The 25,284-nt window shown below is 44.0% G+C and overlaps 1 protein-coding gene and 1 long non-coding RNA gene across 2 annotated transcripts in view; one reads left to right on the top strand and one right to left on the bottom strand.

The window, feature by feature from the left end:
- Window positions 1-1,447: 1,447 nt before the first annotated feature.
- LOC139791371 (uncharacterized) lies at window positions 1,448-11,479 on the bottom strand. The gene is made up of 2 exons (XR_011723899.1): window positions 11,093-11,479; window positions 1,448-3,801 (listed from the first exon to the last, which is right to left on the bottom strand). It is a non-coding gene; the product is annotated as an uncharacterized lncRNA (long non-coding RNA).
- Window positions 11,480-12,942: 1,463 nt separating this feature from the next.
- Window positions 12,943-25,284, top strand: part of PPM1H (protein phosphatase, Mg2+/Mn2+ dependent 1H) — a 130,968-nt gene continuing 118,626 nt past the window's right edge. Inside the window, exon 1 of the mRNA XM_071733501.1 lies at window positions 12,943-13,383. Within this exon, the coding sequence (XP_071589602.1) occupies window positions 13,148-13,383 (236 nt within the window). The 5' untranslated portion in view covers window positions 12,943-13,147. The remainder of the gene's footprint in view (window positions 13,384-25,284) is intronic.

Raw genomic sequence — 25,284 nt, forward strand, 5'->3', positions numbered from 1 at the left:
GGGGCAGGTTTGTGGGATGGGCAATAGCTGCTCCTTTGCTTCTGCCAGAAGTCCTTCTTTCTCCATGGGCTTCTCCCAGGCAGATTGGGGGCACTGGGATTCATTCTTGAGGATGGTGTGAGGGGTGGTCCTGGGTCTGGCCAGCTAGGTGAGAGTGATGGTTGTGCTGAGCCCTGTGTGACATCATGAGATGATCTGGCTCACCCAAAGTCTTGGCCAGCACTCAAGAAGACTCTGAACTCTGCTCTTTGCTTCTCAGTTTATTTGCATCTCAGCAGGGAATCATTGGGCATTCAGTAGGCTGGGGGATTTGAGGGCTAAACACAGTAACTAGAAACTGTTGGCATCTTTTGATCTCAAAAGCTTCTTTTGTGATTACAGTTCAGTCCTCTCCTTTCCACTCTGGGGGATGCTATTGTACCTCTAACTTTGAATTGTAAAGGAAGAAGATGGATATGGGCTACAAGGAGCTGGGAGTGGACCAAATCTTTTCCTTAATGCAACACATGGGATTTTCCTGCCAATCCACACTTTTATTAACTTCCCCTGGAAATCACACTGCTTTGCTGGCAATGACACCAGGGAGAATTGTAGAATCATGAAGTGGTTTAGTTGGAACAAGCCTTAAAGATCATCCAACCCCCCTGCCATGGGCAGGGACACCTCCCACTAAACCAGGTTGTTCAAAGCCCCATCCAGCCTGCCCCTGAACACTTCTAGGGAGGGGGCAGCCACAAGTGTTCTGGGTTTAAAAAAAAACAATAAAAAGAATCAACTGTGCCTGATTCTGACCTGCTGGACACTTGTGCACCCACACATCAATCTCCTTGCATTTCTGAACACAAACCACATCCAGACAGAGTGGAATTTGACCTCTAATTCAAGCTCTCTGTGAGACAATTTGTACACCAGAACAGTGCCTGGACCAGCCCAGTTCCTTATACACTGAACAAACATCTCTGGACCAGATGCAAGAGGCAGAGCTGGGGTGCAGCCCTAGCCCCCACCCCCTAAGCAGAATGGGGACACAGGCAGCCTGGAGGGCAGCAGTGTTGGGGCAGGACACCTGGATGCAGGGATCATTCTTTTCAGACCAGGACAGACTCAGTGACACCACCCAGACTGGAAACCTCCTTCTTCCACTTGAATATGTCTGTTAAAGTGTCATACACCATCTACAAAAGAGTAAGGTGTTCTATACAAACTAGGTATGTATGTGTGCACAATACAACTATTATAACTTTCCTGAAGAGAGAATTATTTCTCTGTAGTTGATAGAGAGGGAGCTGCCAGCCTTGGGACAGCTTTTTTTTCTTTATACCACATTAAAACATTGCTGTTCAGACTGAATTTTAGTGAGAATCATACGATCACATTGATGCTTCAGAATGTAAGTGCAGAATTCCTTTTTGGAATTAATAGTATTTATGAAAGAACCCAGAATAACTTGTTCATATTTAAAATGTGGTTATATTTTGTCTTCTGGCTATTTTACAAAACTTATTTTATTTCTGCTAAAGGAAAAGAAAAAAACAGTCTGAAGAGATTTACATGAAAAAATATCAAAAGATCACCACAGCACCCTGAAGGACATCCTCACAGTAAGTTCCTCTCAAGAGTTTTCTGCATAGATTTTGTTGTTGTTATGGGATTAATCTATATTTTATTAAGGCCATTCTGAATTCATATGCACTTTTCATTATACAAGATACTCAACTACTCTGCTAATGGCTCTCTAGAAGTGATGTGCAGAGAGAGACACTGAGAACTTGTTTGGAAGAGACTGAAGAGGAAGAACACACATGACTCACACGAAAATGTATCGAGCATTGTGTTTTTACAAAAAGGTGACTGTCCAGAGGCCTGGGGAGCACAGGCTGCTGGGATCCCACGTTCTCTGTCACAGACAGCCCATGCTGGCTCTGCATCTGGGCAGGGTGATTTCAGCTGAGAGCATTTCAGTTTGACTGGAGAGAAGCAGCAGCCTGGGCTCTGGTGCAGACTGCGGGGAGATGATCAAGAATAATGGTGGGGATTTGCTCCAGCACCTCGGTCATGCTGACACCTGCATTACTTCAGCTCACTTTGACCTGTTTTGCTGTTACCCAAGCTATCAAAGCTAAAACTACAGGCACTGCAGCTCCCCTTCACTGCTGTCTTTGGTATAATGATGCTCACTAAAAAAAAGGACAGAAAATAATCTTACATCCTTATCCTGCCAGTGGGTGCATGGATGATTTTACAAGGGTGGGAAACTTGGGCAAATTCTAAGATTAAAATGTAGTTGTGTTTATGTATTCTTGCACTATTACTATTATGATTCACAAAGGTTGTTTTTCCAATCAGTAATCAAGATACCACTTACGATGTGTGTGTTAGGAAATAACAGGAAAAGACAAGTGTTGAAGGCAGCCCCTATTTTGACAAATTACAATCACCAGGACTTTTTATTAAAATTACTGTTTAGTCAGAAAGTCAAAGCCAAGTGCTTCACTCTAGCTCTTAAATGTGGCTTTGGGCACCTGAGAGAAATGCAGTGTTTCTCAGAGCTGCTAAGCAAGCACAAATTTGATGAAGAAAAAGATGGTTGCAACAGAAGCCAAGTTGAAGAACTTTGAGTAAACCAGGTTTGCTTTCCTTGGCAGATTCAGCAGCAGTTGGAAACAAGTTCTATCCCCCCAGTTTCCATGAAGCTCTCATGGATGTGTTTTGCAGAATAACAACATCAAGGTGGCTTAAATGGCTACAAAATTCCTGCAGCAAGGTCTCCATAACAATAAAACAGACAACGTTGTTTACATCAGTAGCATTTACTATGAACTATCAAATTACCCTTTATTCATTAAATCAATAGCTTCCAAACTTAATTTCCACCAAGGACTGGAGTCTTTGCTGAAACATAATATGGGACTAATAATGACATTATTATGATAATAGTCCAAAACTATCAGTATTACTGAATCTTTACAATTTCTGGATGCCCTTTTCCCTGTGATCAGACCCCTTGGGACAAACCTCTCCACACAGAGATACCACAGGAAAACCCTGGGGCACAGGCTTGTTCCTCTTCTGTGACCCCCCTGCAAGCTCAGCATCCTGCAGTGCCAAAGACCAGTTTCATAGAACCACAGAATGGTTTGGTTTGGAAGGCACCTTCAAAAATCAGCTGGTTTCATTCCACTAGATTCATTCCACCCATTCCACTAGACCAGGTTGCTCACAGCCCCATCCAGCCTGGCCTTGAACATTTCCAGGGATGGGGCATTCACAACTTCCCTGGGCAACCTGTTCCAGTGTCTCATCGCCCTCCTAGTGTCTAATCTAAACCTATACTCTTCCAATTTAAAGCCCTTGTCCTATCACTCCATGCCCTTGTAAAAAGTCCTTCCCCAGGTTTCCTGTAGTCCCCCTTCAGATACTGGGAGGCTGCTATAAGGTCTCTCTGGAGTCTTCACTTCTCCAGGCTGCACATCCCAAATTCTCTGAACCTGGCTTCATAGGAGAGGTGCTCCAAGCCTCTGATCATCTTTGTGGCTCTTCTCTGGACTTGCTCCAACAGCTCCATGTTCTTCTTGTGTTGGGGACTCCAGAACTGGGCACAGAACTTCAGGTGGGGTTTTATGAGAGCGGAGTAGGTGGGGAGAAACACTTCCCTTGACCTGCTGGCCATGCTTCTTTTGATGCAGCCCATTTCACAGCTGGCTTTCTGGGCTGCAAACACACATCACCGGCTCATGTTGAGCTTCAATCTCAAATTATAAAAAAATGGATGGAGATTGTCACTGAATGGCTTGAGGGTATCTAGAATAAGACAATAATTGTACACGTGAGCTATAATCCCGTATCACAAAATCCTTTGTAAAAAGCACATGAAAACAACCCAGGGAAGAGTGTGACACAGTTTCCCTTAAACGTGTTTGCTTAAACTTCAGGGAGTGCTTGGCTGGTACTGACTAGAAAGCACTGAGAGTCCAAACCTTCCTGAGAAACTTCTATCAAAGAACTTCATCCTTGAAAACTCACTATATCAATGTAGCTGCCAACAGAGGCAGAGAGATACCTGCTTATCAGCATTTTAAAATGCTTCCTATGCAGTTTATACAAGCCTTTCCTACCAGCTTTGAATTTCAGGCTTCATCAGATTTAATGGAGCACCCTTACTGTCTTTGTAGTGTCAACACTTTTCTTCAGTCTCCTGAGCTGCAGATTCTCTCCCTGCTACCACACCAGCAGACTTTTTGACCCTGACTTCCAGACGTACATCCCTCACTAATTGATGCTGAAATAGGGGTCTGCACGGAGTCAGGTTGTTTCGAGCCAGCTGTCAAGGAAAATATCTTACAATGTCCCTCACCCACATAAGTCCTTTATTATAAAATAATACATAAATTTGGGTGATACGTTTCTAGACTTTTATTAACCACAGGTCTTTTAATGGGACTGTAGCCCAGTAAGGACTATTTTAAAGGTGCAAAATGAGATATTACAGTCTTTGATGTCTTGAAATTAGTGGAGGGAACCACTTTTTATTCCTGATTGCAAACTGCAGGACCAAAGGTGAAAGGACAAGTGGCCCAGGAACTGTGACCACAGTTCCTGGGTTTGGAGACATCTTGCTGGTTGTCTGAGGGCTGGAAGCACCAAGGCTGCCCCCCAACCTCCCTCTCAGCTCCACGCTGTTCCCAGACAGTGAAGGCAGCAAGCAAAACCAGTTACTCTATCCTTATTTTCATGGAGGCCAAAGTCAATTTTAGCTAAGCTGGCAAAAGGGTTTGTACCAGCCCTGGGGTACCACAATTGCACTGCAGTCTTGGTAGCTGTGGGGTCTGCACAAGGTCCTTGGCACCTCCCTGCTGCAGGAAGGGCTCAGCAAGCAGATGGGGAAAGAGTCTGGTGGCTCAGCTGAGAAATGCTTGGCAATAACCATCATTAGGTTATGGCATGCTAATGATTTACTTGTGTTATTGAAATGTATTTGAGATGCAGATATACCTCTCAAAAGCAGCTAGAGCTCCATAGAATCACTGAAGATTTTTTTTAAATCTTCATATTAAGGGAAAAAAAGTAAATGCAGAAGTTTAGTCCCATATAATTATATTTCCAGAAGGCCGACATATTTATTCTATGACAGGTATTGAGTGGAAGGTTATGATGCTTTGTTTTGTTGCTTTAAATCTGTTTAAAAGCATTTTTTTCTATCTGGTTTCTTAGGCTGATCTATACAATAGTTGAAAAGCCATGACCCATACAAGTCAAAGGTTAATTTGATTTTCAGATACATCAGCTGGAGTAGGCAGAAGGTTGTGCAGATTGCCCATTGCTGTGGCAGTGTGTTTGCTTAGGGCACTTCCCACTTCTGCCTCTGCCACAGAACCAGAGATGTTCAGACAATACTTTATGCACTTTTTCCCCACCAGCCTGCTCCAGAGTCAAACTGACTTCTCCCTGATGCAGCCTTTTCAGTCTGGTTTTAGCACTCAAGTTTATTCTTTGGAATTCTTTTGTTTGTTTGGTTTTCTTGAGAACATCTGAAAAAGCCAAGGTTTCTGTGATCTCAGAAGATTCTTTAAGATGTATTGCAACACATCTGAAACAAGTTGCATTCCCAACCATCCAAACTCCTCAGGGTCACAGTTTGCTGGATGGACAACACTGACACATTGTTAAAACTCTTCTATGTGTCTGTCCCTTGGCTGGCAGCACTGTACTACTGAAGGATGTCCTAGGGTTTAGTCAACGATTCAGTTCAAACTAGGAGAAATGAAGAAGATATCTCATATTTTTTTGGGCTTTGGGCAATCTGTTATAAGATACATGAAAAAAATTATTTCTTCTCTATCACTGTAATAATTATTGTTGTTGTTGTTGTTAACAAAATCCACTTTACAGAAGACTGTCAAAGATACAGCTCCTAGTCAACAAAAAGAAAGCAAAAGCAAAAGGCAAATAAAGCCCAAACAAACAAACCAACAACTAATAAATAAAACAAGGTGGGGAAGAATCCACTTAAATAAAAATGTCATGAGCATTAATAAAAGAGAATGGCCAAGTTATAAAACAAGTGAGGAAATATACAACATGCCTGTCCAAACTAAAAATGGCTTAAAGCCCACATTATTGACACAGGCCTCCAGAAAAAGCAGCAGACACTGTAGAAGAGACCTTTGAAGGAAGCTGAAAAAGAAAGAACAAAATTCATAGTATCTTACTACAAAATTAAAGGAAGGGAGCTCTTAATAAATATTTATTGACACACTTTACCTCTTCACAAGGCTTTTGAAAGTGCCACTAAATTCTAAATACTTGCTTTTGCCTTGTTCTTCCCTCTTCGGCTGTTGGCAAGATTCTGGATATTAGTTATAGCAATATAAATGGCAGTGTATAAATATCAGAATGTCCTGTATTTGGGAAAGCAGATAGCCAGGCTGCCTATGCAGGGCCACAGACAAGTCACAAGCAGTGGTGGGGGAAAAAAAATGAAGGGAAAAACAGTTTCCATATTCCTGCTTACAGAAGGTAAGCAGGAACCCAAGAGGTAAATACAAAAGTAGCACTATTTCTTTAACTTTCTCTGCCATCATTCAGTCTCAGTATAGTTGAGACTGTGATTTCTGACAGCACAAAACATGTGGTAGTCTCAGGCCTAAGCCTAGGAGCTGGGTTTCTGACAACTTGCTCAAAACTCCCACTCCCTTCCTTGGCAAGACTGGCTGAGAATGAGTGCCACATAAGGCACCTAGGATTTTGCATGCCCAGGCTGACATTCAAACCTTAAAGTTTTGCCAGGACTGTTAATTTAATAATTATTAAAAGGAAAACAAAACAAAACAACACCCCGAGATAAAAGGTGAAAGAAAAAACACAAAGTCAACCTCTAACCAAGCCATAATGGTTAAGGCTTGACCATGCTGCAAATAAGGCCCCAGCCAATACTCAGCTGAAATGTGGTGCCTGGCTGGGCTGGGCTGCAGGAAAGCATGAGCAGCAGAATCCACATCCCAGATGCAGGGAGAGGATCTCTCTTAGTGTTTGCCGTTGTGTTTGACATCCGATCCTGAGCCAGCACTGGCAGACAAGAAGCCCCTGCCCATCCATCCTGCTTACTCTTGGAAAATTCCATTTAAGGAGTGCTTGCAGCCAAGGCAGCCAGCAGGTTACTCAAAAATTCCCCACTGCTTGGTGTATACAAATCATTTCCCCACGTATTTAACCCATACTTAACTCAGGCACAAGACCATCCTTAATTATGAAACAGTCCATGGTCCTATCCAACCCAAACTGTTGCAGTTACAACCTGTGCATCTGTGCCTGTTCCTAGCCAAGCTCTTAATGCTGCCCTGTAACTCCAAGCACCTACAAATATCCACACATCCTTTGACCTGCTCATTTTTCCATTGTCTCTGCATTGCAACTTATTTGATTACTTTCAGGCTTTTCTGCCCAAACTGCCAGCAAAAGTGTTGCCATCACTGATATTTTGAAGCATCTCACAACATCATCGGGGCAAGATGTTCTTTCTCAGCAGACAGAGCAAAGGAGCCCAGGAGAGGATATAATTATTTTGCTCCACTTCCCCTATGAAAATCTGCCAACAGGAGCACATAAACAAGCTAATCCCTATTCTATCCCATTATTAGCAGATTTAGCTATAGGCATTAAAAAGGAAAGTAAGAAGAGACTGAAAATGCAAAATAGAGATGATGATGTTTGTTGCAAAATTAGATATTTATTTTCAGGGTTCTCGCAGATAGATTCTTGCAGAAAAAATAATTCCATGCTGTTGGACAAGTGTGAAATTCTTACAGGCTTATGGGAAGCTTCTGTTGAAGTATTTCTTTATATTTCTATAGATGACGTGCAATTGTATGGTTTAGTGACATCTTTTACAGTGATTGCAGTCAATTAAGATCCCTCCTTAGGGCCTTTTTCCTGCATGGGTACCTAAACCAGGGCTGCTGTCACGCAACTCAGGGTGTTGCATTTCTTAGTGCTCACCATGAGAAGGTACATGAACCCACTTTTCTAGAACAAACACTTTCACCACTCAGTTGTACAGCATTTTTTTGAGGAAGGACAGGGCTGTGCCAGGGCTCCACTTTGCATCACCACCTAAATATTTCTGGGAAGGAGCAGAAAGAATGAGTCTGCAAAAGCAGGAGGGAGAGATTCTCCTCCGGAACAGGACATCTGGGTTTCACCCATTATTAACTAGAGGATGTAGAGGAGAAATTAGGTATAGCAGAGGAAACTTACCACTCCAAGTATGGTTAGTATTTATTTATTTTAAAAAGTACATGGTGCTCTTGCTTGCAAACTGGCAAGAGCACAAATGGCTTTGATCTTGTCAGCTCTGATAAGCCTAGAAATGCTGGGGGTTGCTGCAGGCACTGATGGGAGATCTGGTATTGCAGGAAGTAGGATTGATGTCTTAATAAGTGGCATTTTCTCCTCCACATCACTATCATGCCTCAGGCACTGTGCTTCTGAAGGACCTTTCTCCAGAGATAAAGAGCTTTCTTATGCTCAGTAAAGGTCGCACAGTACTTTTGAAAAAGTAAGAATAACTTCATTGATCACCACATGACATGGTGATCTTCCTAAGCAGAATCATGTGCAAAACAAGGCTCTATAATGTTTTCAGTTTGGGGGATTATCAGAGAAAGGCAACAAATTCTTCCTTCAAAACTTTTTTCCCACCCCTGCAGATACAATCTCATCACCACCATGTTTGACAACAATTCTGATGTACTCCCCGGATTCATTTGGCAGCAGAGTTCACACCTGTGGATATCCTGCACATCTGTGGTAACATGACACAAAAGTTCATGCCAGCAGAAATGCTGCATTCATCTCACATTAGACCTCTTGCACCATGGTCTTTGGGAGTTTTCCCATTGCTTTTATTCAAAGCACGGAAAGCACAAGGAAAGGAAAAAAACCAACTTTAAGCAAGAAAACAACATAAGGTATAACCAAGGTGCCGTACAGAGAGCTCACAATAGTTTAAGCTTTTTGATTGCTGTTTTAGTCTCCTCTCCTCTAGGTTATGGGGGATAAGTTGATAGCTGCAGGGCAGGGCTGCCACCCAGGGGGATCTCAGTGGTCTGGTGAAATGAGCTGACAGAAACCTCCTAAAGTTTACCAAGAATGTATGCAAAGTCCTGCAACTGTGATGGTGTAAATCCATACTGAAGGCTGGCTACCAAGAAAACATCTTTGCAGGAAAGGCCTTGAGGGACCAGGCAGCCTACAAAGTGAACATGAGCCACTAGTGTGCCACTGCAGCAGTGAAGGCTATGACCACATCTTGGGGTGTACTAGCAATACTCAAGTGAAGTCATCATACCCTTCTACATGGCTCTTGTGAGAGTATTGTGAGGAGGGAGTCCAGCAGTGAGCCACCAAGATGGGTGCAAGAAGATGCTGAGAGAAATGGGTTTGTTCGGCCTTTAGAAGGTAAGGCCAAGGGGAAGAAGCCTTACTGCTGTCTTCAGCTGCCTAATGAGAGGGTATATAGAGGAAAAAGTCATATTATTCTTAAGGGATGAATGGTGATAAGAAGCAATAGACATGAAATGCCAAATAGGTACCAGGAGAAAATAATTTTGTGTGTGTGAGGTGGTTGAAGTATGGAACTTGTGCCCAGAGAGGCTGTGGTATCTCCATCTGAAAACTTGACAGGACAAGATTCTGGACAATGTAATACAACATTAAATTTGGCTCTGCTTTACCAAAGAGGTTGGAGCACGTGATCTTCAGAAGTCATCTCCAGTCAAAATTACCCTATCATTACATAGAAGTTTAGAGTATTCACTGTGTAGATCTGTTTTCATCATAACTAAAAATGCTCTTTAATGTCCTGAATGCTGAATATGATGCATGGCAAGGTGGCATTCAGATGCTTCAAAGAGCTCACATGGATGGACTTCTGGCCCACAGGCAGCTTCACTAGCTCCATACACAGCATGGTTAGCCATTCACAGACAAAAGTATATTTATCCAAATATCACAAATGTTTACATTTTAAAAAAAATCCAACCTGTCAAAAAATCATCTTTCCTTTGCACTAGTCATGGGACTGCAGAAGGGAACAGTCAGTTTTCATACATTCGTATAGAGAATTCAGCCTCAACCTTTTATCTGGAGTCAATAACTAAACCTTTAGAGGTTTGCCAACCACCAAAGAAAGATGTCTGGCTTGGACTAGATAGACCACAGACTAGGAGAGCTGAGGAACCAGGCCTTACCATTATTTCCTTTGAGAAGCAGGGCTTCACCTTTGACTCAAAAGTCAACAACATGATCCTCTTTCCCAAGGAGAACTGAAATCAAAGCAGCTCTATACTTTTCAGTATGAAGATGCTATATCATACCTGTTGTATCCTTACAATGTTCTTGTGCCAGAGGCAAGCATCCACAGAATTTCATGCAGATTTGTTTCAAGTGATGAGCCATTAAATTGTCTCAGGTCATATATATGACCTGAGCTTTTCCTTGTCATCTTGCAAAGATCATAATTCAAACTTTAACAAGCCTATATATACTCTTTCATGTTTTGTGCAAAATGGTGACAGCAGGTGGGGCAGGAGGAAAAACACTGCATCCTACCTGTATGAATTTTAGTCAATAACATTTTTCAAAACCGTTAGGTCAAATAAATTGTAGAGTTTAGCTTGGTGTAGCCTTGCCAAAAGTGGATGGGATAACTAGTGAAGGGATCTACTTTTACATAGAAACATGAGCCTCTCCAGGACACGCATTTTTTTTTTTTTTTCTGCTCATTCCCCTCCTGTCTTCTTCACATGGTAGGTCCATTAAAGCATTAGTGAAGGAAATGAGCACAGGAGTGCCTGTCTGATGAAAACCACTGGCCAAAGAGCAGACAAAAGGCAATATAAAGAAATCATTGACAAGTGGAAGGGGCTGGGAATGGACTGGGACCAGGAAAATCACATACAGTTCAGGACACTGAAAAGGGTAACCAAGGAGCTTTGGGATGCCACTACCCGGGCTTGCCTTCCCCTGTAACATGCAGATGTGGATGAACAGCTGCCTTCTAGGGCACGGAGACATATGGCCTATGAATTCACACCTGAATTTTAACAAGCTTTTTTTCTTTTTTTCCTTTTTTTTTTCCTTTTTTTTTTTTAATTAATATTTTTTCTTCATAGTAACAACCTCTGCAACATAACTGGGAAACAAGATAAAACAAAGAGAAATGCATTAAAGGAAGAACTGGAAGTTTTCCATTATACTGCAATGAAACTGTGAGTTATTAATGTCAGGTAACTTTTGACCCAAGAGGTGTTTACTGTAGTTCATATTATCTAAAATATCAACCCTGGAAACAACTGAAAAAGAGAAAGAAAAAATACCCACCTCCAATCTGTCAGATTTAATTTGGAGTGGATATTTCTTCAACTCTACTTCAAGTAGCACTTAACACACTCTTAGCACCCTCATTCACTAATCTCATTTTGGCTCCGCAGACTTTATTAATAAAATTTATAATAAAAATTATAATAAAAATTATAATAAAAATTATAATAAAAACTGGTCACATCATCAAAACATCTTTACATTTATCATCTCTGTACACAAGGAAACTGGAGCAAACCCAGCCATTGTTGGAACTCAGCTCTCCGGATGCTGTTTAATAATCAGAAACTGAACGAGCTCACAGGGCTTGGTCTCCAAAGCTGTGTAAGTGTGTGCTCCGTGATATGCCAGCTGGTTTCTGGTATGAGCCAGCCATAAGACAGCCGATCATTCCCACAAGCCATGCCTAATGACCAACCAGCTTTTCCCTGCTAAGTCCCCATCCTGTGCTACTCTCATGGCTTGCAGCACCGAGCTGCTCCATTTCGCAGGTCACTTTGCCTTTCAGTGACACCTACATGTCCCGTGGACTGCGATATTCCCTGGCACAGGCACAGCCTTGCTACGGAGGACGGACTTCCTTACATACTCTTGTTACCTTCCCCTCACCCCGCTTTCTTGTGGGGTGCAAGTTTTCCATACATTTGGGTGACCACCACGTGCAGCATACCTCCCGAATTTGTTTGGTAAAAACTGTACGACATGTATGTACAACACAGCTGAAGAAGGAAGGGTCAAAACATCCACCCCCTCAGCTCTGAGGATATTCAGGCTTACCCTTTCAGTTTCGCTCATGACAGCATCCTAAAGGCCTGGCTGTGTGAAGAGCCACCTGGGGGGCTACCACACTACTGCTGCGGACTAGCCAGCAGGCATGACCCACAGCCGACCGGCTACAGGACTCATTTTAGGCCACTGCCACTGGCCCACCCTTTTTTCTACCAAAGATCCTTGACGTGGATGAAGAGAAGGACGGGAAACCCTTCAAGAGTCCCGCAGCCCATGGGATCAGCGGGTTCTGCCAGCGGCTGGGTCGGTGGGACGCTCTCGGGCTGCGCCGGCTCAGCCCCAGCGCATCAGTGACCGGCGCACTGCGGGCTCTGACCTCCCCCCCACCCATAACGGAGCCCCCGAGGGCGCCGGGGCTCCGGGACGACTCCGTGTGAAACGTCTCCCGGGTAACCCTTCCCGCGTCGGGCCGCCGGCAGCACCTCCCGCCGCTCCGCAGCCCCCGCCGCATGCACCCGGGGGCGGCCCCCCCGCCCCCGCCAGACCCCGCCCGCCGCGCACCTGCCGCGGGCCGCCCCCTTTCGCCCCCGCCCCCCGCCCCATCTCCAACGCGGGAGGCGGGAGGGGGCGGCGGCCGCCCGTGCCCGGCGTGTGCCAGGAGCCCGCCGGTGCCGCAGGAGGAGCAGGAAGCGCCCGGGCAAATCCAGCCTCGCTATCACATGACTCAGCAGCCGCCGCCGGGCTGAGTTCACCCAGCGCCGCGCCGGGAGGGGGAAACCTGCTGCCGCCGGTGTTGCCGCCGCCGCTGCCGGTGCTGCCGCCGCTGCGATGAGTCCGCGGCCCCGCGGCCGCCCCTGAGCCCGCCGTTCCTCCCATCCCGGCTCCGCGCGGCCCGGCGCCCCCATTGCGGAAGCGCGGCGGGGGCTGCCGGAGCCGCAGCAGCAGCAGCAGCCGCAGCAGCAGCAGCGCTGCCCGGCGGCGCGCCCCGCTCCCCGCCCTGCGCGGCGGCCCCGGCGCTGCCGCCGCCGGCGGGGGTACTATGCTCACACGGGTGAAGTCCGCCGTGGCCAATTTCATGGGCGGCATCATGGCTGGCAGCGCGGGCGCCGACCACGGCAGCGGCGCGGACTTGCCTCTCCGCTTCCCCTACGGAAGACCCGAGTTCCTCGGACTGTCCCCGGACGAGGTGGAGTGCTCCGCCGACCACATCGCCCGCCCCATCCTCATCCTCAGCAAGGAGACCCGGCGCCTGCCCTGGACCACGGGCTATGCGGAGTGAGTACGGGACTCTGGCTGTGGCGGGCAGGTGGAGCGCGGACGGGCCCGTCCGCTTCGCCGGACCGACCCCGCTCCTGGGCGGCGGTACGGGCTGGACCCCCCGCGGCGGGTGCCAGCGTTGCCGGAGGCACCGAGGGCGCCGTCCCGGGCCTGCGCGGCGCCGCGGGCAGCGGGAGGTGAGGGGCGGGGGGGTGGGGGGTTGCGAAGCGGGGGAGCGGCAGCCGTGGCGCCGTGTGCCCGGTCCGGCCGTATCTTTGCACCTGGGTAGCGGGTGCCCGGGGATGCAAGCTGTCACCTGCTCTTGGAAGTCCCTACGAAAGGGGCCGGTGCCCGTAGGGTGAAGGATTGTAGATCGGTAGCACCGGGGCTCCTCTGCCCGCAGTGACGGCTCCGGGGACGCTGGGGCCGAGGATGGGGTCCCCGCCGGTGAACAACTGTCTCCATTCTTGAGTCGGGAATGAAAAGGCCTATTGATAGGAAACCCGGTTTGGTTTCTGTGTGTGTGTAGCTGCTTCCTACTGCTCAGGGGTGCTGAAACGTGTGGGGTTTGGGGCAACTTGCTGTGGACCTGGCAATGTGGTGGTGATGGTGGGCTAATTATTTTCCAAGTGCTTTCCAGTCTGGGGGGATGCTTGAGGAACATGAACTCCAAAGTGGAAGAAAAATCCAGTGGCCAGCCCCAGAACTGGGCTTTGGCAGCAGTTTGTTGCCCTGATGCACTCGTATCATGATATTTACTTTAGAGTGTGTCTGGCTGGGGATGTGTTGTAGCCTTGAGCACAATCAAACGAAATGATTGCACGCAGTGCCTTAAATACCAGCCAGGCAAAGGGCAGTGTTCACTTGGATGCAGATCCTCGTCCCGCTGGCAGTGGGAGCAGCTGCGGAGGCAAGGCATGTCCTTGCACTTAATTCCTGTATCAATATACAGGTTGTTTTCTTTGATGATACTGGAAGCAGGACTCATTATTTGGTTTCTCTCTAAAGCTGCATCTTAATCTTGAACGTATCTGGTCATCCATTTTGTTACCAACTCACAGGCTACCGAAGTTACACCAAACTAGCTCTTCCAAGTTACAAGCTGTTTCGACATAGAGTGCTGTCTCTTTGGGCATACAGGAATTGCCAACAAATCTACTGCAAAAACTACAGTGAAGGCTTTGCTTTGCTAATGAGCAATCAGTATCTTTATTTAAAAGGTTGTTGAATCATTTGGGACACCAAAATGGGAGGAGATTTAAATAATTTTAAATTGGATTGTTCTCCTCAGATTATTGAAGAATTGAATGGGCTGCTGAGCAAATTCCCCAGGAATTACAAGTTTAAATGCTTGAAAGTAAGCTTTAATGTTCAGCTACTATAATAGTCCCTTAAAAAGCCATTCTTAACCAAGGCAAGTAGGTGCTCCTATTTCTCTAGCTTAGATTAGGTGCTGTGGCTTCCAGCAAGTAACTATAATGGCAAGTTAGTGACAAAGTGGAGGGGACATTCTCTGGCTCTCAGGTACATGCATCCACTTGCTGCCCACAAGCTTTGCCTGAGAGTCTAGAGGAAGGAAAATGTGGGTGATGGAAAGTGTAGGACCAGGTCAGCCCTGTAGATGAAAACTTCTGTGATGCAGTGGTGGGAGATAAAGTAAAGGGCTCTGGTGATCATGAGAGGAGAACATGCCAGGATTCTTACTCTTCTGAGCTTTGAGCAGTTTGGTTAATTGGGAGATGTAAAAAAAACCTCACCAGCTTTCTCAGGTCCTGTTGTTTGGTATGTGAAAAAAGGGTTAGCCTTTTGCTTTATATATATTTTTTTTTCTTCCTTTGTCTTATCCCACTCCAGTGCAATTACTACTTCTAGTGCTTGTAGAGCTGAGCTCAAGTGAAGGGTACTCCTCCTCGAGAGAGACAACTAGTGAACACATTATCAGATTTTTCCCAGAAACATCTGTATGATCTAAAATCAGGTTTGGTTGTAATTGAAAAATGTCAATATGCTCACCGTGTAGAAGTAAAGAGTAAAGCAGTGCTACCAAAATTGCATTGTCGTCCAAAGGCAAAGCATTGCAACAACTATTAGTAAATAAAAATAAAACAAGAAAACAAGGAAAAACTTGGGTTTTACCAAGTAATGACTCTCTTCTTTTTCTGACTCCTATTGAGCTATTACCAGCCTTTCTGAAAAGAGCTGTAACACTTACTTGGACGTATACGTTCAAAATATCTTTTTGCCTTTTGAGATGCATTTGAGTTATATAGACAATGTGGAAAAATATCATGAAGGTCAAATTACTGTTAAACATATTCTGAAGTTTTGTTTGCCTGGAGGAAGTGAGGGATGAGGTACTTTTATGCCAACATTTAGCACTGTGTTAGTGTCTGTATTAAGGAAACTATCAGGGCATTGCTTGTTACCTTACAAGTGAGTACTTGCAAGAATGTTAGGAGGAAGTCTGGTATCCTCACAAGGAGCTTGAGACTTAATACAAAGGTCAGCCATTTAACTAGTTTTTACTAGTTTGCTTTGGTTTGAAGGAATCAGAAAGGCCAAGTTGTACCCACAGTTCTACAAGGTCTGGCTTCCCTGAGCTATTTGCTTTCCTGCATTTCCACGTTGTAGCAGATCAGGAAACGGGATTCCAGTGTTCTGTTGGCAAGGATGCCATTAGGCACTGAGATGTTTACTTCTTGAAGTTAAGGAGAGGTTTGTTGTAGACAGAGAAGGTGAAGATTTGGCAGAGGTCTAAGGAGAGTGTGTGCCACCTTTCTCATGTCTGCCCTGAATTCAAAGGCTTGAAACACAGCAGAGTTTGAGTCCATGGATTTATGCTCCACTCTCAGCCCTTAGGAGGAAAGTTTGGCTCTGAGAACCTATCACCCGAAGGCTTTGGCTAAGGCAAGCGCTTGCAATGTTCATGTTGTAAAACATGTTTGTTAACAGATGATACTGGAGCTCCTTGAAGTCATTATTTTGGTGTTTCATCCAAGCCAGAGAAGGCATTTCAGGATTAGACCTGATTCCCGTGCAGTCTGCAAAACATTTAGTTTTTTCAAGAGTGACTTCTTGTGCCTTTTATTCCTGAGGATAGGAATTCTTTAACTCAGGTAGTGATAAGCCTGTGCTGTTAATTATTTCTTCTCCTTAGCATCTAGTATATGCCTGTTCATCTGAGTTGTTCTCCCAGAACAAGTAATTATTCTTGTTCCCTTTCGCCTTATTCTCTCATACTGAACTTTTTTTGTAATGGGTATTTTTGCAATATTTCTCATCCTTGTGGTATGTTTTAACTCATTTTAAAATTTTCCTATTTATATCTGTGTTATTATAGAGTGAAATGTAAAGTAACCCTAATCTTTTTATTATTAGCTTCCCCTCTTTTCGTAAGTGTGATCATTATGTAAAACATGTAGGCAGGCACATGAAATCTTCAAAAACATATTTGATGCTGAGATAAAACATCCTCACTTCCTGAAATTTCAATGGGAATCCTATAGGGACTTGGCTTTTCATAGTCAGTGAGCAGCCTGAAAAAGTTGTCTTCTGTAACAACTGTCCTGCATTCTCTTCCTTGCATGAGGCACCTGGAACCTGGTGCTACAGGGTGACAAAATGCCAGTGGATGTTTCAAAGAGATACTCTTATCCCACAGACACTTCTCTAATGGTCCTCAAACTCTGTAGAAGTTATTATTCAGAAATAAACTCTGCTTTTCAATCCAGGGCATCCTTAACCACAGTTCTGCTGCATGTGGCTTGCTGATGGGCACCAGGAATGACCCAGGGAGAGGGTAGTCTGTTAAAAACTTTCCTTTAAGTCTGCCTTTAATCCGGAGGTATAAGATTTGTTGCTCTCTAAAAAGTTAAGCGATTTATTTGAGCAAGGGGGGGCGGGGAGGATCCTGCCTGACACTTTATTTACTCATCGACCTCCTTCCTTTCCTCAGGCAACTCTGTTCCTGAGGCCACAGGGCTCTGCCAGACCTTTCCCTGTCTGAGCCACTAGCTGACTTCGGAACTTCTGCTTGGATTGTCCTGTTACTGGGGTGGACATTTCTTCTCTAGTCCCTTCCTCTGCTGTTTTCATTTGGTTACAATGTCCGCGCTTTAGAGCTTCTGCTAAGCTGCCCTCTGTCTCTGAGCTAAACTCTGAAAGTAACTGGCAAAGTAGAGATGGTACAATAGATGGAGCATGTAATGTGAGATGACTCAGATAGTATTCACCTGCATCTGAACTCTGTCCAGAGCATTATTTTTCACCTTTTGCTTTATCGTGTTTCTCTCATGAAGTTTTCCTCTCCTGGTTGAATTCCTTGTATTACATATGACACAACAAAATAGATGCTAAATGTGCAGTTGACAAATGACTCGCCTGCCACTTGTGCTGGTGGAGTTGCAGGGTAACTGCAACTGAGCAGAATTTTGAGGTATTAAAACAAGGCTAGTAATTTTCCATCTGCTTTGAATTAATGTTCCTGGTAGTCCAGAATTCAGTTCTGTAATTCCTTTTCTAAGTTGTATGAATCCTGGAGATGGGACCATAGGTATGGTTCTGTATTGTATGCTTTCCTTTCTGACCTATCTTTGGAGAATAACTCAAAGTACTATTAAAAGGGCTTAAAGGAAGTGGAGAAAGTCTCATCATATGTTGCCTGTGACCTTATGCAAAGGGCAGTTTTGCCTGCCTTTTCTAATTAATTTTCTTATATTTTCCAAATGGTACATCAGATATCTTTGCAGTTCCAGCTTGTAATAGGTAGCCAGAAACTTGGCTTCTGTGATGTGTTCATTTCTTGGCTTATCATGACAATTTATTATCCCAGCTGTGCCTCTTGTTTGATAAGACACAAAGTCCAGACTCTTTCCATAATTTTACATTTCAGATATACTGTGGTTTCTCTGCTCTGTAGACCTGCAGTACAATTATAATTTCTGTGTGGTGTGGTGACTACTGACCCATAATGGATGAAGAGCTGTTGGTGAAGTACTATGACTGTGTCCTGCAGTATTGTTACAGTGGCTCATTGTTACTCAAGAATTAACTTGAGTTCAAAATGCAAAGGAGGGGGGGAAGCTTATGGATTTACTTTCTTTTTTCTACTCAAGTATGGGTTGTTTTGTAAGACTGATGATGTTGCATTGTACTTTCTCATGCTGTGTTTCTTTGCTTGTAGGAAATTAATGTACATGACAACTGGCTGGAGGCTTTTGTTAAATTAATTTCCAGTCTTTCTCAGTGATTATAAATTTTAGGTTGGCACAATCAAGGTAAAATGTGTTGATTTTGTGAGTTAAAACAACACAGATGTATTTTTCAACCTGAAGTACCTATGGTGTTCTGTCCCAGACTATTTATACAAACCTGAAGCACTGCAACCACAATATGAAGCAGGTGAAAGTACAGCCTCTATGAGGTGAGGTAAACCAAAGCAGAGAAATTGCATGTCCTGAGTAGCATGTAGCATGTTCATGAAGGAGGATAGGGTAGGGTTTGTGACTACTGATGGCTTATTCTAATCCCCATTGCCTCCTGTTAACAGGAGGTAACACTGCAGTCCTGCTCCTGTGAATTGAAAGTTACATTCTCATTTCTGGGAGGGAGTCTTTGGAACTGTCAGCTGGGAGCATGACTCATACCCCCTTGGTAAACACATCTCTTGTATGTATTCTGTGTGGTTCAAATTTCAGGAGGATGGTACGCCTTGGAAAAGCAATACCTTTTTTTATCTTGTTCTGTTAGGCTGTCTTCTCAGATTAAGTACAGAGAAATAATGAATTGTTTTGATTTTAAAACTTAAAAATAATTGTTTACATTTCTCTTTGTCTGGATAAAATCGTGTTCCTTTATTCTCTCTGTGGTTAAAACACAAGACTAAGTAGGACCTGGTGAATGAGCTAAAAATTCAAATCCTGTATATGTACTTAAAGACGAATGGACATTCTTCGTGTATATGAATTATTCTTGTGTGCATAATGTAATGTTAACTTTAATATACATTACCAGACTCTTGTTTAAGCCTGGGCTTATATAAAAGAGCCTGCAGAAACCTCATGATAGTTTTAAGAGCTTCAGAAGTCCCTTTCCTTGTGTAAGAGCTTATACTATAGCATCTAATATTTATGTAATGGCTCTAGTCTGCTTTGTGTGTTTTGGAAATAATAATAATTGCAGAGTAACCTTGGAAAAAATGTCTATGTGTAAATGTTCTGATTTCTCAGGTGAAGAAACCAAGACAGTGAGGATAAATTTTAGCAAGAGGTTTGATACGAATGTAGAGAATGAATCCTGTTGGAATGAGTTTAAAGTTTTGTGCTTGGACAAAATAGTTTTTTTCCTGCTATTTTGTGCTTGCCTTTTCTTATGTAGTCTCTGACTACTTAGGGCTAATGGGGGTAAAAGTAGAGACGGGGCTGGGGAAAAATGTAAATAATATGCTCTGGTATTTTCAATGTAGTCTAAGTTGCACTCACGTGATTCCTAACAAGACAAGTATGAAATTCATCCCTCTAAGATGTTCTGTATCACTGGTTCCCCAGAGGCTCAAGACTGGTGCTGTCTCACATGATTCTGAAAAGCTTGCTTGAGCATGGTTCTGGCTTCTGAAACTGGAGGATGACTGTGTCCTCCCAGACAGCTTCCTTTGGCCCCTCCTGCCTTGGCACTGGCAGTAGCTGGAATGTTACCTGCAAACACTCCAGCTTTGTTCAGAGCTTGTCTTAGATTCAGCTGCATTGTTTGGGAAAGGTGGGAATGGCTTGGCAGAGGGATCATTGTGCTATAAAGTAATCTGACAGAGCTATGCCCCTTTGCTTTGAACCTGTGAATGTGATCAAATGAAACATCCTCAGTTTGACCTTGAAAGGAAGCAGTGCTGGGATGCACAGGTCATGCCTGTGATGGGATCCGTGTATCACACTGAGAAGAAATATGCTTTGTGGGTTTAGGGACAGGTTGTCAGCTCTGTGTTGACCTGCATATCCAGTAAGACTTGGAGTAAGGGAATGGTGTTACTGAGTGGAAGGAGCTGTCTTTGGGTGGATTTGGGCAGAGCAGGCAAAGTAACTGTGCTGTGAAATGGGGTTGGAGTAGGATTAAGTGTTGTCTGAGTGCTGAAGCAGTTTGTGAAGGCAGGTGGGGACTCCTGCATCATATCTACCCTGGATTTCTATCTCCTTCCTTTTGGCTTTCTGCTCTGATTGAACTCACTACTCTAAAAATACAAGAGTTCCTACTGAGCAGCAGCAGCAGCTTGGTATTAATTGTGCATTTTGTTCTTCCTTGACTGTAAGAATTTCCTTTCCTCCTCCCCGTTAAACAGAAAGAGAAATGTGACTCTTAAGTCTTCATTCCCATTTGGCCAATAACATTTACCTGGTAGCATATATGTTTGGGCTAACCAATTACAATACACAGTATTACTCAGAGTGGTGTCTCTGCTCATAGGTTAGGTAGAATAGGAGGGGTCATGGCTATGTGGTAATTCCAGGGGCTGGTAGGTCCATTGCAGCCATTTGGCCAATTTCAGTGCTAGTGCCTCCTGCCCAGGTCCCCCATCCAGCAGCACGCTTGCTGTTGAGTAGACACTGCCAGCTGTACTTGTGGTTGTAAGTGGAAGGGTGCTAAACAGTTGATGCTGCATGAGATGTTCAACAGATGAAGCTCATAAAGTGGCTGGAGCCAGGTGTGTGATTCCTTCTCCCAGTTTTGTACATAAAGGAAAGGTTTGCAGAGTTTAGCGTTCTCTAAATAAACACCGCACCCAGTATTTCTTCATGAAAAAGCTGTGCTGGGCTAAAGCCAGTCTACGGGACATCTTTGGTTCTTGATCACAGCATGGTTTAGTTGCTGGAGTTTGAGAGGGGAAAGGAATAAAATAACTCCATGCTGAGGCAGCCAACATTGGCAAGTGCAGTGGTTGGAGGGAGGCTCTGAGCAGGAGAGGAGGTGCGGGCGGTGTAATAGTTGGGAAGCGTCAAAATACAAACCCTGGATGTGACTCAGCACCCATGCTGATTTAAAAACAGAAAACAAAACACAACATAAATAAGAAGAGGTTATCAGTGCTCTGTGGCAGGCAGGCCTTTCTGGCATGAAGCAGGATGGCAAATACAATGGTAAGCTGCCAATCCTGTTAGTTGTGTTTAGCTTCAATTCTTTTCCTTCTCTCTCTTTTTGATACCAAAGGTTGCATGAACACCTGAATCTTGTGTGGCCCTGGTGTTCATAGACACAAACAATGTTTCTCCTAAGAGGTCCGCATCCCCAAGACAGGCAGGAGTTCAATGGGTCTGGTCCCCAAGAGGAAAGCAGCGTTATACCGGCATTTCTTCTGGTACAGTGAAATCTTTCTGTTGATCAGTTTCACTTGTGATCATGCCAGGTTGTTTTTATCTCTACTGGGCATCTCCTCTGCTGGAGGAGGAGCAATGTCAGATCCTGTAGGTTCTGCACCTTTCCTTCTAGTGAAAGCAGGTCTCAGGTCCTGGTAATGACTGTGGCTGCAAGGTGACTAACCTTTTCCAATCTCCTCTCCCCAAAGATGACTAACCTTTTCCAGTCTCCTCTCCACTCTTTCTTCTTTCATAAGTGCTACCATAAAGTGTAATCAAGCTTGACTGATTTTTTGATGCTGTTCAGATTGCTTTGCAGGCAGCAAAGCTTTGCTTTGCACCCACCCCGCCTTGACTTGGGGTGGTCAGCTTCCCCTGACCTCAGTGAGAGAGTGTGGGGAAGGATGGGAACGGTACTGCTGTGTTTATGCTTTCTGTGGTGGTTTTCTGCTACAGTAAGAGAAGAAACAGATTGAGTTTCGGTTGCATCTTTTGCTGCTTTTATTTTGCATCATATACAATTTGGTTTGCTAAGGGGGGAGGACACTACAGTATCTGTGAGTTGGAGAGGAAGGAGAGCACATGCTCTTTAGGTGTTAGCTTGTGGTCATTTTGTAGATCATGCCTTGATGTCCTGCATACCAGTGCTTCAGAAATCCTGTGGCAAAGTCTCCTTGCACTGGTGTTGGAGGTCTGTGAGATTGTCTACAGATCGTTTCATTGGTATAGCTCTGCTTCCAAAGTCTTCGCACTTAACCAGTCCTTTTATTAAATCTGCTGGTCCCCTAGTGAAGTGTTCTTTGTCCTGTCCTTTGTGTCTGCCCAATTGTTTAAAGGTACCAAGAGAGGCAAGCTTTTTCCTCCCCTCTGCTCCCCTGTGTGTCCTCTGGAATTTCCCTGATTTGTGATTTGTTTCTCTGTCCTTTATGGCCTGTTATGATAATTTCTACTCTCCAGACTCCCCGCAGAGAGCCAAAAGAGATTCAGCTCTAGCCAAGATCTACTGCAGATCTCTTTCCTCTGAAACGGATGATGCATTCATAGCACCTGTTTGTAATGCTGTATGAGACCTGTCAGCTAGAACTAACATTGTGATCTGTGGTGGAGACTTTTGTTGGAGGTGGGGCTGAGAATGGATCTTCAGATCTTACACCTGGAACAGTAGTCTATTTTGTGGAGATGTCTAGCAAAGCAAAGCAAAGCAAAAAAAAAAAAGTTACTGTGCTGTTCTTCGGAGATCTCTGTGGTCACCATGCAGACAAGTAACACTGTCTTGTGTTACAACTTGTTACTCTTTCTTCAGTTCTTCCCAAAAAGGGAGTTTCAGCCTGTTACCCAGCCATGAAACACTCTATACCCATTCCCTGGAGTGAAACAGGATCCTTTACCTGGTGAGCTGCCTGGACAGGGGTTTTGTCCTTTTATTCAGGTATGATGTTTAAAAACACAGCTCTTTGTAGGCTAAGAAAATAGCATAGACATTGGTGGTTTGATTTCAAATGGATTTTGTTAGGTTTTGAAACAGTTTGAATGAAAGGGAGGTTAGTGCTAGAAAAAGAAGCTGCTCCAAGTGCCACTGATTTTTGGTTTTAAAAAATTATTATTTCCTTTTTCTCTCTTGAGGGGAGTTGCTTTTTTACCCTTGTTTGTGGGCTCTTTGACAGGGTCATTTCAAGTGAGTTGAGAGCTGAACCAGATGGTTGTTTCCAAGGCTGGAGCCGCTGCATAAAACCCACCTCATCCTTGCCTTGCTTACTGGGCTCACAAAGCAGCTTAGGCAGTTCTGCTTGTACCTGGGAGGGCAAAATATTGCACCTCTGTTGGTTTCAGTGGCTGTGCCATGTGGTTAATGCCTCTTCCTGTGTCATGCCCGCCTCCCCTCACCCCCTGTTAATTCCACTCCACATCTGTGCAAGTGCCTTGGCAGGATAAGTGTGGGTCTTTTAAAAAAAATTTTTTTTTTAAAAATTTGATCAGCAGTATATCGTGTTTTGCAGAAGCCTGTGCAGTAAAACCAGGTTCCTCAAGTTATAAGGGTCTTTTAAAACAGCATTTTGGAGAAAGTGCATTTTCTTCCAAATCTCAATTAAGGGTCTTTGTTTCACAAGTCAACACTAAATTTTAGAGTAGAAACTGGATCTAAAATCCAGTTTGAACTAGTCTTGGATCCTCACTGCTGAACTTCATTGTGGGTATCTTAACTGAAAAGGAAATTAAAAGATTTTTTTTCCCTTTTTTCTTTCCAAGAACTTGATCTACATTCAAACTTGCAATGTTTTATCTTTTAGATATTTTAATATCTGTACAGTGAAATTTGCATTGTGGTGCTGCTGGGGATGGAGTATACCTGTAGATTCAGGTATTTGGTTAGGCATTTAGAAATGGACAATGCTGATCGGAATGCTAACCTCTCAAGATTGTTGGTTATATCATCACATAGATCATAAAGTTTTGTGGGTAGTTGATCTGAAATAAGTGTTTTCTGTTTTGGAGAACGTAAACTGAATTTTTTCTTCCCTGTCTTCCTCCCACTCTGCATAAAAATTTTTTTTTCAGCCATTTTTGTGTATTTTTTGAAGAAGAGAACTTATTGGTCACATATGCTCTTGATCATAATGCAGGAATTGGTAAGGCATTAAAACTTACACTGACCTTTTTAGAAATTAGGGAAAGGTAAGTCAGCACCAAACTTGGAGGGTGATTCCCTCTCTCTTACCCATCACCTCTTTCAGTAATCACATCTTCAGTCCTGTGCTTTCACTTTATTTATTCATCTCAATAAACTTTAATTAAGATCAGTGTCTCCACAGCCCTTGCAAGATGCGATGGCAGCTTCTTCAGCCTGGGACTCCCTCTGGAGTACTTCTCAATGTCATTTTAAGGTCTCTCTGTCCCTCTCTGGTAGTGCAAAGCTGGGAATTACAGCCCAGTGAGTTCCTAGGGCAGCCCTCAAGAGTAATCCTTGAAAATCCCAGGTCTGTGGATGGTAATTCTATTAGCTGTTCAGCAAGCAGAGACTGGAAGAATGCAGCTGGTATGTGGGAATGTTGGAAGTTCCCCATCTTTGCTTTTAATCCTACTTTTAGAGGGAAAAAAGTTATAGGCTAATGTGATTAGCTGTAATCGCATTCTCAGTTTTAGAAAAGTGATTCCTAAATCACCATCCAGTTCTGTGAAGTGCTTTTGTTTATGGGACAGGGGCTGGCTTGTTTGTCTTTGAAAATACACTGGAAGCAAGAGGAAAAGAAGCTCTCATAGCTGGCAGTGAATTTTTACTAAGCATAATTTAAAAATAAATCTGAAACCAAGGGTCTGTAAGTGGAAACACAAAATGAGCAAAATCCTTTCAGGTATCTAGGTATATGTATAAAGACAGTCAAGGAACAACTTACACACTCACTGCAGATTGCTCTTCTGGGCTTTGTAGGCTCAAAGGTTTATGTTGGAGTCTTGTTATGTGGTGGAGTGGTTGGTTGTACATGGGCCAGGGACAGAGCTGTCTCTAATAATAGCCACAGCTTCTACCTGAGGTGAATGATCTGGGGACTTTTGTCCCCACTGAGGCACTTGTTTTTCCTTC

This window comes from Heliangelus exortis, chromosome 1 (assembly GCF_036169615.1).
Source record: "Heliangelus exortis chromosome 1, bHelExo1.hap1, whole genome shotgun sequence".
NCBI lineage: Eukaryota > Metazoa > Chordata > Aves > Apodiformes > Trochilidae > Heliangelus > Heliangelus exortis.